The sequence below is a fragment of the Myiozetetes cayanensis genome, unplaced genomic scaffold (assembly GCF_022539395.1).
Source record: "Myiozetetes cayanensis isolate MyiCay16 unplaced genomic scaffold, myiCay2020 scf2-11, whole genome shotgun sequence".
NCBI lineage: Eukaryota > Metazoa > Chordata > Aves > Passeriformes > Tyrannidae > Myiozetetes > Myiozetetes cayanensis.
This window is the reverse complement of record NW_026087411.1, coordinates 85,090,274-85,102,578: the sequence shown is the minus strand read 5'-3', so window position 1 is coordinate 85,102,578 and position 12,305 is coordinate 85,090,274. Positions and strand designations below refer to the sequence as shown.

The 12,305-nt window shown below is 35.4% G+C and overlaps 1 protein-coding gene across 1 annotated transcript in view; it reads left to right on the top strand.

Annotated features, from left to right (window-relative positions):
- The window catches only part of RIMS1 (regulating synaptic membrane exocytosis 1), a 319,930-nt gene that overhangs the window by 146,834 nt on the left and 160,791 nt on the right, over nucleotides 1–12,305 (top strand). Inside the window, 1 exon segment of the mRNA XM_050315904.1 lies at nucleotides 1,987–2,858. Within this exon segment, the coding sequence (XP_050171861.1) occupies nucleotides 1,987–2,858 (872 nt within the window).

Below are 12,305 nucleotides of genomic sequence, written 5' to 3'. Positions count from 1 at the left end.
TTTTAGGGATATTCCCATTTACTTCAATGCATTTGAGTGTACACTTTTAATATAGAATTGTAGGTTACTTATAAATTTTAAATTTGGCAGGTATTTTAAAGTTATTAAACAAAGAACAAGCCTTTAACTTTACTCGAATTTTTAAAGCCAGCACTCCCCCAAAAAATCCCCACCCAATCAATCAAAAACCAAAACCTGGAGTTCTATCAGTTATCCTCATGTGTCATCTTTTTATCAATGACAGTTCCAGTTTTATTATTAAAAATAATACAATTAAAATAGCTCATTTACACCTGCGAAGTTAACTTTCTTAAAGAACAGCAATGGTACCATCTTGAATTCAGAGCAGTTTGTATGCAAGAATAAAGCCAACTAGAAGCAAACTATTATAAATTCCTGAGCTGAATTCACAGTAATGAATGGATTGAGGAGTAGCAAACCAAGAGAGACTAATGTAATGAAGCCATTGCTGTTCTTTTGGTTGCTGACTGGCAGCTGGCAGAGCAGTTGAGGAGGGAACCTGTGGCAACGAAATGAGTCTGCTGTAGAAGATTTCATAGCTGTTGGAGCTGAAAATGGATGATGAGCAGTGGCTAGTAATTAACTGCTGAGATGAGATCTGTCTCTGGGTGAGATCTCTCTGGGTTTAACTGTATCAAAATTCAGGTTAGTGTTATGTATACATATGATGTAAACAAACACATGGTGCTCTTCCATAATTCATTTGATTTTTTCCCCCATGACACTGGAAGGCCCCCAGAGCAGTTGTAGGGAAGCAAAATGCTTTCTTTCCTGCTTTGCTTCCAAAAGTAAGATGGTTATCTTAATTATACAAAAAGTAGTGTTCTCTACTTGTCATTAAGTGTTCCAAATGAAGTCCTATAAAATATCTATCTATGGTAAGATAAGGTCTCATTTATTGCCAAAAACTCGAGAGGAACAGGAGATGGGAAAAAGGGATGTGAGTTCAATGTGGATGATGTCCAACATTGTTCTGTTATATGCTTCTGTGAAGATTTCTGTTGTGATCTTTGATATGTAACCCAAAGGCATATTAATTGTGGAAGGGAAGATTCAGTGCCACAAAACAAATCCTAGTGACTTTTTCCTGGTGTGAGTTGATCTCAAATGTCCTTTATAGCTGTGTTCATCCTTCTTCAAAATCAATGGATTCATATGTGAACTGGTAAACAAAAGGGCAACTGGAATGATGAGAGAAATAAAAATATGCGGCATAAGGGGATCTAACAATTCTTTGGTTTGCTTATTTTCCCAGAACAGATATGAAAGAAGAGAGAAAAAAATTTTCATGCAGCTTCATTATTCATTGTTTTGTACTTTGTATAGAGAAATAAAATTTTCATCCTCTTTTATTATTAGAGAAAGATTGCCATTAATTTATCTCAAATATTCAATTTTATTTTCATTATATGCTTATAAAATAGGCACTTCTTTTTAGAGTGACCTAGAAAAGTAGGTCAAATATTGTTTCTGGATATATTATCTTTTGCATTTTTTATATCCATAGTGCTTCTTTCTGTAATATTTGGTAGATACTCCATTTAGTGGTATTTATATCTGTACTGTCAGGTCACTCTTATTGTGTGGTAAGTCTGTAACTCTCATAACTCCTACCTGAAAAATGGAGAATATACTCCAGTACTTTGACATAGTGCTGCAGTTACTGCAGAGACAACTTTGAGTATTCCTACTTACAAGGGTAGTTTCTCTTTATTTGTATTTTTCCATGTTAATATTTTTATTTTAGTCATTAATTGGACCATACATAATTTATGTTTTTGTTTGCTATTGGAAAATAAAAGTAAGATGGAAGGATTATTGGGTTTAAATCATGCTAATGGATACAGTACTTTTCTGTTTTGCTTTAGCTTATCTTGATTTATAATCTATTTTCCATAACTGTGTATGCAAGTATTTCTATTTTCCAGTCAATCCTTCACATTACCGTACTCCTTTTCATTGTAGGAAGAAGGCGGTATTGGTTTCAGACCAGAATGGCAAAGGTTTAAAGAGTGAACGTAAGCGTGTGCCAAAATCCTCACTTCAAAAAGAAGGACCAACAGACGACAGGGAGCGCAAAGAGCGGCATGAAGGCAGAAGGCTGGAGAAAGGCAAGTCACAGGACTACCCAGACTTGCCAGAGAAACTTGAGGAGGGCAAAGTGCCTGATGATGAAAAACAAAGGAAGGAAGATGAATATCAAACTCGTTACAGGAGTGACCCCAATCTGGCAAGATACCCTGTAAAACCGCATCCTGAGGAACAGCAGATGCGCATGCATGCAAAAGTTTCTAAAGCACGACACGAGAGAAGACACAGTGATGTAGCTTTGCCACACACAGAAATGGAGGAAGCGGAGGTACCTGAGAATAAATTAGGAAAACGCTCACAATTACAGGGAACTCAGGACAGAAAATCTCTTGTGGAAACTCAGAGGTCGTACTCTATAGACAGAACAGGTGATGTAAGAATTTCTGTTTCTAAACAATTAACTAATCATAGCCCACCAACTCCCAGGCATAGTCCAGTTCCTATAGAACATGTAGAATACAAGAACCACGATTCCTTTATAAAACAGAGCCGCCTTGATCCTAGCTCTGCTATTCTCATGCGAAAAGCAAAGCGGGAGAAAATGGAGACCATGCTAAGGAATGATTCCCTTAGCTCTGACCAGTCGGAATCAGTGCGGCCATCCCCTCCAAAGCCTCATAGAGCAAAAAGAGGCGGAAAGAAAAGGCAGATGTCAGTTAGTAGCTCAGAGGAAGAAGGGGCATCAACACCAGAATATACTAGCTGTGAAGATGTGGAGATAGAAAGTGAAAGTGTCAGTGAAAAAGGTAAGGACTTTTCTGTATATTATGCACATGGCCATGGTTTGGGGAAAAAAAAAAATCTGTATTTTTCTTTCTCTTTTGCCTCTTTTTTAATCATACACCTTTCTATTTCCCCTTGCCTTTCTTTTTCCCAACTGAGAAGTGTCTTATGCCTGATACATTTGCTTTACAATGTTTCCTTCTACATTCTTAGATGAGGTGGTAACAGATAGCATCAGTTGATGAGTTTCTTTTTCATTCTCTTCTCTCTTTCACTTAGAACTGACAGAATTTAAGGGTTCCAGTTTACTTTCTCAATGATATCTGTACTTCTTTGGTCATTGCTTCATTCATTTGTGTGTATGTAGAATAGTTTTCTATGGATTAATTGAAATGAAGAGTGAGTTCTGTAAGAGGCAGAAAGACCATTTTAAAGTGTCTAATCTTATCGACATCTCAGTTTTAAGAGATGCAAATTTTTACTACGTTCAGTAAATTATCAAAAATCTGCCAGAGTTCATTGTTAATAAGGACAAGATGTGGGACAAGGGGAGTGTTATGTAGGAAAGAAATGAGAATTAGCGAAGTTGTCTAGATGAATGTTCTTCCAAGCTAACAAGTATGTTTAAAATCTGTTATTTCAGTTTGTCTTGCTCTGTTGATGGTAACACTCAGCAATAAGGAATAGGTTGTAGTACACTGTGTGCTTTTAAACAAAGCCTTTCTTCTGGCTGAAGAAGGGAATCAAATTCATGAACGGTGAATAAGCATTGTCAGAAAAGACTATGATAGAATTTAGCAACTGTCTTATAACCCTACATTGTCTTTAAGTGGTACTACAGTGAGCTGAAAGCTCTTTGTGTCTTTGGAAATAGCTTTTAGTTCTCTAGTTTAATTACTTGTGTTTGTAACTTGAAAGTTTTCTGTTCATATTCATACTGAAAATGCCAAAGGCTTTGTCTGCCTTGCCTTTTAGCTCCTGGCACTTTCCTGACATGTCTTTAATTCATATATGCTGACCTGTCTGTCTGTCTTTATCTGATGTTGTGGTCTCCTAGCATCCCCTAAAGTTCCAGGTATACAAATAAGAGAGACAACATTTCTCTCCTATCCCATCTGAATAGTATGTTTTAACTTTCTAAACATTCCATTTAAAATATGGAAGCTTGCTTTTCTGCTCATTTTTAAGGAGGGATGTTGATCATGCCCTGAACTCTTATTCCAGATTACACTAAGAAATAAAAATCCTCTCCCTTTTTGTGACTGGGAGTTTGATCAATTAGTGGAATGTATCACACGGAGATGTTGCAGAGATGCTTGAATCCTAAATGGAGAAGTCCCTGTGTAATCTGATCTGCTGACACAACTTTTGAGGATGGGTTTTTGAACTAGGGACCTACAGAGGACCCTTCCAGTCTCAACTATTTTGTCTTTCTAAGAGAACACATCTCTTTTCCTTATTTTGTGGCAGTGTTTTATGTTGACATTTGGATTTGTGGCATTTTCCCTGACTCCCTCAGTTGGTAGTAACAGTCTGTAATATAGCATTTATTTTCTATCTTTATCTTTTGCTTTCATTATGTTTATCAATTTGAGGTTGCTTATGAAGTAGAAAAGATTTCCCATATTCAGTGTAGGTTATCATTTTAAATTGCAAGGTTGTTGTTGTGAAGGTCAAGTCCAGCATGAAAGTCACTGGTATCAATATGTTGATATAGTTTGTTTTATAATGGTCCTTTGTAAGTTAAACCTTTCAATAGTTGCTTTCAGGACTTTAAATGTTGCTAAAGGCTTAAGTTTTCAATAACTGAATCAAGTTTTTGGTTACCTCTGAGACATACATTTCATCTCCCCTTTAGACAGTGAAGACCTTGGTTTGTATCATATCAGAGTGCTACCTCACTTTATTTGAATAAAAGTTATTAATAGGAGTGTTAGGGACCTGCCTGACCACTGCCAACTCAATACTTGATTAACATTGTTGAGCATTCCTTGAGAACTTATATCTAATTGTCAGTAAGCTAGCACTGTGTTATTGATCAGGTTATAAATATATGTATATATAAATATATATATATATATGAGGAGGTATGCAATGCATTAAATGCATTAATTACAAAAGTATATTTTTAATTTTAATAGCTGTGAGATGTAGCTGTTAATTTTTTTGCCTCATTTTCAATATGACTTTTCATGTGACAAGGATTCCGTGACAAGTGGAAAGCCTTTGGAAGTGTGGGGGCTATAGTACCTAAAAAGGAGCTAGGAGATGTGAATACAAATGAGAAAGCAGAAGGATTTTTCATAGTAAAGTACCCAGTTATATTTACAATTAAGTTTTCAGCAGTACTTGAACTAATACTCAAGTATTTCCTAAGAATAGATGGAAAAGCAAGAAATTTTATCACCTGAGGAAATACTTTAGAATTTCTCCTATATTCTAAAAGGAAATATGCTACAGTAAAAAGATGTAATGTTAAAAAAAAAGTAAATAATTAAAAAATACCTCTATTATAACCATGGTCATAACACCATTCTTTACAATTTAGTAGGATATTTACAAACCGAATCTCACCTCCCACCTTCTTCAGTTATAATGCTTTAGTTTATAAGCCCAGGAGGACCTGGAATCCATCCTCTCTTATCTAAATATTAGCTCTGTCAGAAACTTGATGCCAAAGTAATATAGATGAAGCTAGAAAGATAGGATTACAGCAAAAAAATATTTTTCAACTTTGAATGGCCCCATCAAAAACCCAAAGATCTTAAAAGTAATGTTTGCATTTGGTGAGTGCCAATATAAAGCAGTCCGCAACTAGGTAATAAACATGTACTATTTTCAGTTCTATCTTGAAAAAATAAAATGGAAGTTACTATGAAAAAAAGATTACAGAGGTGTATAAAAGAAAATTATACCCGATAGAAATATAAGGCATAGATAAAGTGGTTAAGACTGTATTGAAAATCAGTAGCCAAAAATATCATATAAAGTAGATTCTGTGCAAATGTTACTTTTAAACATTGTCATTTCTTAGAAACAGCTTAGTATTGCATTACCCTGTCTTCTGAGCATAAGCAGCCTTAAAAAAAGCAAGCTACTTTAGCTAGTACATTCCCTGTTATTTCCTGTAACCATTTAATATATATTTATTAAAAATTATTAAAAAAAGGTTCACAAGCACTTGAAGATACTTTCTCTCCAAAAATAAATCTCTTTTACAATCCACCAGGATTTTACTTCTTTGGTGGAGGATCCAAAGATTTATGTCAAGTTGTTTCCACGTTGGAGGAAATCTAGAGAAAGAACTGTTTAGCAGTGTCCAAAAAGGTCATGTTAAATTTCTTTTAAAAAAATCTGCACTCTTTACAAAACACTACTACTGATTGCTGATAATCATTTTCATTCTATAATTAATTGAGGCTGTAGGAACCCTTATTCTGAAATCTGTAATAGCTGAACAATAGGTGGACTGAGTTTCCAGTGAAGTCCTGGCAAGGCAAAAGGAGTCCTCATAGAAGGCATAAATTACATTCATACTTGCTTCAAAGACATCCTAGGATAACACAAACCATACTAGTAAAAATGAAATCCAGACCTCATTTTAAAACTGAGAACAGCTTCTGCCTATTGCCATCCAGTGAAGAATGCAAATTGTATCTGGAGTAAGTTTGTGAAAAGTTGTTAAAGTTGAAAATGAAGAATTTGTGTAAAACTAGTAGATATGTGCCCAGATGACTTTGTACAAAATTTCTTTTATCCCATGATAGAAGAGATATTCTAGAGTTCTGTCATGAAGTCTTTGAAAGATAAAATAATGTTGGAAATTGGAGCAATGTGAAGAGGTACTGAAAGCTCCTGCTGTACTTTTATGTAAATAGATGTGCTAATGGTTTTACATTTTGCATACTTATTGTTTGTATTTGCCTAAATGTGTATTTTGTTCACACTGTTTAGGTTTGAAAATATTTCTAACACTCACATACTGTCAGGAAAATGTTGAAAAGCTAAGTAAAACTCACTCTTACATACTTGCTAATGGGTTTATTTGGGAGTGAGGAGAGCACGATACAGTTGGCGCCTTGTTTGAAAAACGACCTCCTGAGATGACTTTCTGGTTTCTTTCACTGAAGGTGTGATTGTTTCATTCATAGTGTGTTTCACACTGTACTGTGAGGAACAGGGCGACCCAGTTTCATTTCATTTCATTCTGATGACGTTAACTTCTGGTTAGAAAATGTTATGGGCAGGCATCTTGTTGTTTTCTAGGTTTATGCCCAGGTGTGAGGCAGGAAGGTTGTGAGCAGGAGGAGAGGACAGGGAGGTCAGGAGTAGAGGTTTGCAAACAAAATGTCGGTGCTGGCTCAGCTCCAGGAGGAGAGGATCTGGTCCCTTTCTCCATCCTCTTCTATTGTTCCTGGTGTCACTTTGGACACTTGTGCTTAGGGGTGCTGCCAGGGGAAAGAAAGCGTTTATGAAATCTTTGCCCTGGTGATTTATTCCAAGTTCTGTATGCATTGCTGCCAAGGAAGGTAGCTTGTGAGTTCAGAGACAAACCACACACATGCAGTAGTGTCTACAAAGGGACCAAAAGAAAACATCAGGAAAAGACTATAGAGAAGAGGAGGCTGGGTTTAAATGTTTTTTTAGTTAAACTTTTTCACTAAGGTATTTTCAATCTGGAGTGTAGGCAAGTCAAGTTCTACTGCAACATCTGCTAGGATATTTTAACATCTGTTTGCATAGAGTTGGCATGGAGTTTTAAAACTGGAGCTGAATTTGTTTGAAAGTGTGGCTGAGCTTCAACTTAATGTAAAATAAAATATCCTTGCTAGGAAACTTGTTAGTTCTTAGAAATTAGTTCCAATTTATCTTCTGGTCCTTGTGCAGTAATTTAGATCTACATCTGATTCATATTTTAATGAAAATATAAGCTAAAATGACTCTAGTTTCAGAATTTTGGTCAGAGCTAACATTAATCAATGCTATCAGTATTGAGTGCTTTTGAGCAGCTGAAATTATTTACAGTGCTTATGGAGCTTGTTAAATAAGTGTTGGGCACTAAGAAATCTGTTCTGTGTGTATGAAATTATTTAAAATGCATGAATTTGCAAATGAGATAAGCCAAACACAAGCGAGGAAAAAGGTTATACTGTTGCCAAGATATCCGGCACTTCAGTGAGATATGCAACCATATAAATGAGGATGTCATGGAAGACATGTGGCTGAATTTTCCTTTAAAATCCTAATAAAACCCTTTTTCTTTTTTACCTTAAGAAGGCTGTGAACATGCTGTAGGGAATTTGTGGAAAACAGCAAAGTGTCACCAAGTGTCTATAAAATATGATATATAAGGAAAGGTGGGGTGTATTGGGGTTGAATAGCCTAGAAAAGAAAGAGGGAAAAAAAGGCAAATAGAAAGAAGAAGCTGGAGAGGAAGAGGTTGAGTGAGTGCTCTTCTCTTGGAGGATTTAGTTACTGTCAGGGAGGTTGAAGCTAGCTGCATGAAAACATGTTATCTCTGAGGACAGATAAGCAAAGTTAAGGATAATTGTAATCATAATTTCTTACTCAATTGAAATGGAGGATTCCTGAAAATAAAAATCAGTTTCTTCATACCCTGCACTGACCTTGCTCTATGTTAAAAATACTGCTGTTTTTCCTATGGCAGGCTCTAAGCCAAGTTGGGAACATGTTGGGCTAAATCCACAGTATTCCTATCTGTATCATATCCTTTTTTGTTACTCTTTAAGTGACATTTGATAGCCATTTCCAGTACAAATTTATGTAATAGCAGTCTGGTTTTTGACTTACCAAGAGGATGTCCCAAAGTGTTAAATCTTGATTTCTTTCTTACATCTGTTGCAGTTGACAAGGCCTTCCATTACTATAAACATGCTCTGTCTTCTGTGTGGCTTGATTTTCACATATTCATGGTTTTATTAATTGCCTGTTCCTCATCACTTATCTTTGTTCTGCACATTTAATTAATGAAATATCAAAAAATTAATCCTAATAGTATCTTTTCCAGTAGTAAAATGATTATTTGCATTAAAAAAGGGTAGATACTAAAGCATGGACAGATTGGAGTCATATGTTCAAAAAGACTTAATGCTTAACAACCAGAGTACCTTTAATTTCAGGTGTCTGGACCTGTAGAAAAACCCAGAACTCCTCTAGGTTTCTCCATGAAAGACTGGTTCTCAAAAGCATTCAGCAGTCAGGTTTTTTCCACGCGGAAACCATTGGAGGTAACAGGTGCGAGAGACAAGCAGTGGGAGCTCTTGGTCATGGAGCACTTTGTAAGGGCCTAAGAGGGAGCTGAAAAAGCTTTTGAAAAACTTGCCCTAATTTTAGCTGCTGAGCACTTTTCAAAGTACAGCTATGCAGTGAACTGGAGTTAAAACTCAGCTAGTCTGAAACATGGTATGGTGTTATAGCCAGAGGATGAGTCTTTCCTCTGCTTCTTCTAGTCAGCATTTTTTATAGACATATATTTTTTGCATACCATAAAGGTTATGTGAACTCAGGATTTACTGTTACTCTTTGATCTGAGAGCTTAGAGGAAGAGGTGAACTGTGAAGGATGAACCAAACTGTGTTTGGTAAATGTGCCTGACTGTGGCTAGTCTGTGCAGCATATTAAAGGATGAAGTTAGGTCTTGAAACTGAAATCCAAACTTTTGCTTTTTTCCACCTCTATGGGAAATCTGCCTCGCTTTGTGTAAAAAATGAAAGCTTGTGAAAGAAAAATCTAAATTAATTATTGGCTTCCAAAATAATGCATACACTTTTATTGATTTTGATTTTAGTTAATTATAGAGTTAGCTAGGAACAAACAAGCATCTGATTCTGTTTTTTTATGAAGATGTTCATTCTCTGTCCTTTTCTTAGTGTATTCATTCTGATCATCCTATTGAGTCCAAACATATGGTTATACCATGTGGTACTGAGTATTATTGGTTAGTATTTCATGCTAATATTTCTCTGATACTTTTTGATATATTGTTTTGCTTACAAAAATGCACTTAATGACTGTAACACAGGAACCATTCCAGTTTCTTCCTTTAATCAGAGCTTTGAGTAGATAGACTGGCCTATTTAGTTCTCTAAAATCATTATGCTTATAAATGATCTCTAGGAAAAGCTTGATTGTGTCAGAGAGAAAGTAATGATTATGTCTGTGTTTCCTTTGACTAAATGTGTATAATTTCATTCTGTTCTTGTCCATTCTGAATGTCTCTCTGAAAACTATTTTCCCACATTTGCTCATTGTTTTTGCATATCTCTTATGGTTTATTTGATCCTTCTTTCTCCGTCTGTACAACGTATGAGCTTTAAAATTAGGGACTCCCCACCTGCACTTTAGAACCTCTGAAGCTGATTCTTATCACCATTTCCCCTGTGATGCCAAGCACATGTGTTATGGTTTCAAATATGCCCATCTCATACGGTCTCAGTGGTGATATTTACTGTACTAGTAAATTTAAGAGCCATTCTTTGACATTTTTGGCCAAGTAATGAAACATGGCACATTTCCATATCATGAAGCTCTTACATTCCTCAAGAGAGGAACTGCATGGAAGCTGTCTATTGGGGTTTATTCTTGGACTGTTTCCTGCCTAGTTGTAAACAGCTGAACCAGGGCACAACTGTTCCAGGGATTATTTAAGGACACAATATGAATGACAATCCATTTGACACTGTTTAATACACTACTGTAAGTTTAGACACTGTTCCTTATTTGTTTCTCTGCTGTTTTCTTGCCTTGCATTTATTTTGCAAGTTCAGTGGAGTCCAGAGTTTCTTTTTATGTTTCTACATTGCCTAATCTTGTGAGATTTCAGTACATGACTCCAACTTGCCTTAATGGTAATAAAATATATGCTTATTAAATGCATGGACATATTATTACTCAGTACCTTTTTCTTCCATTTATCACGCCCTTGACAGACTGCAAAAATGATTTATGAGGAACTTTCTAATTGTTAAACAAAGTATTTTGTAAGAGTGTAAGTCTTTGAAGTACTGTGATGCTATGCAGTAAGTGCGTGCCTACAGCAGTATTGTTTTAGACCTTCAGTATTAAATGTTATTGCGTGTTCTTTCAAGCCCTGAAGGAACTTCGAATAAAACATTTTACTTAGAATAATTTCTTTTCACATTTGCTTCCTGTGTGTAAACATGACCTTTTCTGTTTTAGAAAAACAAATATCAGCATTCTTTACTTTGTGACCTGTGGCTTTGCTGTACCTTAAATGCAAATTAGACCAAGTCTAATTTGGTCCATTGAGCAAGTTGAGAAATGAATGTTGTATGGTTCACTTGGGCCATACCTACCTTGGGATTATTTTGCAATTTTAAATGCAGATCTACAGAGAATTCAAGAATGGAGGTTTTTAATGCATGTAGGGTCCTAACTTAATATATCTATGATATTAGTTGTGGGAACTATGTGTGATAAAGGAATAAGTAAAAAGGTTATATTCACAGAATTGTAGAATGGCTTGGGTTGGAAAGGACCTTAAAGATCACCTAATTTCTACCTCCCTGACATAGGCTGGGACATTTTCCACTAGACCAGGTTATTCAAAGCCCCATCCAACCTGGCCTTGAACACTTCCAGGGATGGAGCATCCATAATTTCTCTGGGCAACTTGTTCCAATGCCTCACTACCCTCTGAGTAAGGTAGTATCTAATCTAAATTTTTTATCTTTTAGCTGAAAACCATTCCTCCTTGTTCTACCACTACCTGCCCATGTTGAAAGTTTCTCGCCTTCTGTTTTATGTTCCTTGGCTACCTTTCATTCATATGTGTAATTCAAGACAAAATGTTTTCAGACATGTAGCAAGTGGAAATGAAGAACACCACATATTTCTGTGATTTTAACTTGCACGTGTTTTATTATTTAATAATATACATTAATTTTTAGAATTTAAAGTTCCAGTTTTTGTAACCAAGTCCTCAATTTGGTAATTCTTTCCTTTGCAATATGAGCTTCAGTTCTAATTAGTTATTCTCAAAATTATTGTTAAAAAAAGTGTTCTATTTTAAAACAACTTAGTCATGTTATTGTATTAGTTTTCCAAAGGATCTGAGTTTCAGTATTTTTTAGAATAGCCATGAAATAGACTTAGACTTTAGGGCAGACACTTCTTTTTCCCACTAAAACTCAGTGGTGCTCTAGCTTTGCTTAGGAATTGTCATTCACAGAGTAGAAGTCATTTTCTGAATCAGACATGAACTTTTAAATTTACTTCTTATAATTAAGAGTCAGTGTATATGTTTTAATATTTCACTTGTTATTAATTCCATTCTAGTGAAAATTTCATTTTATTGAAAACTTTAGATGGAAATGTGAACTCAAATATAACTGTAACTTACTGTAAATTCAAAAGAAAAATTTCTAAAACTTTGTTGGTCTTAATAAAGTTAATTAACTAAATAGCATAAATCAGCTAATAAATAGGAA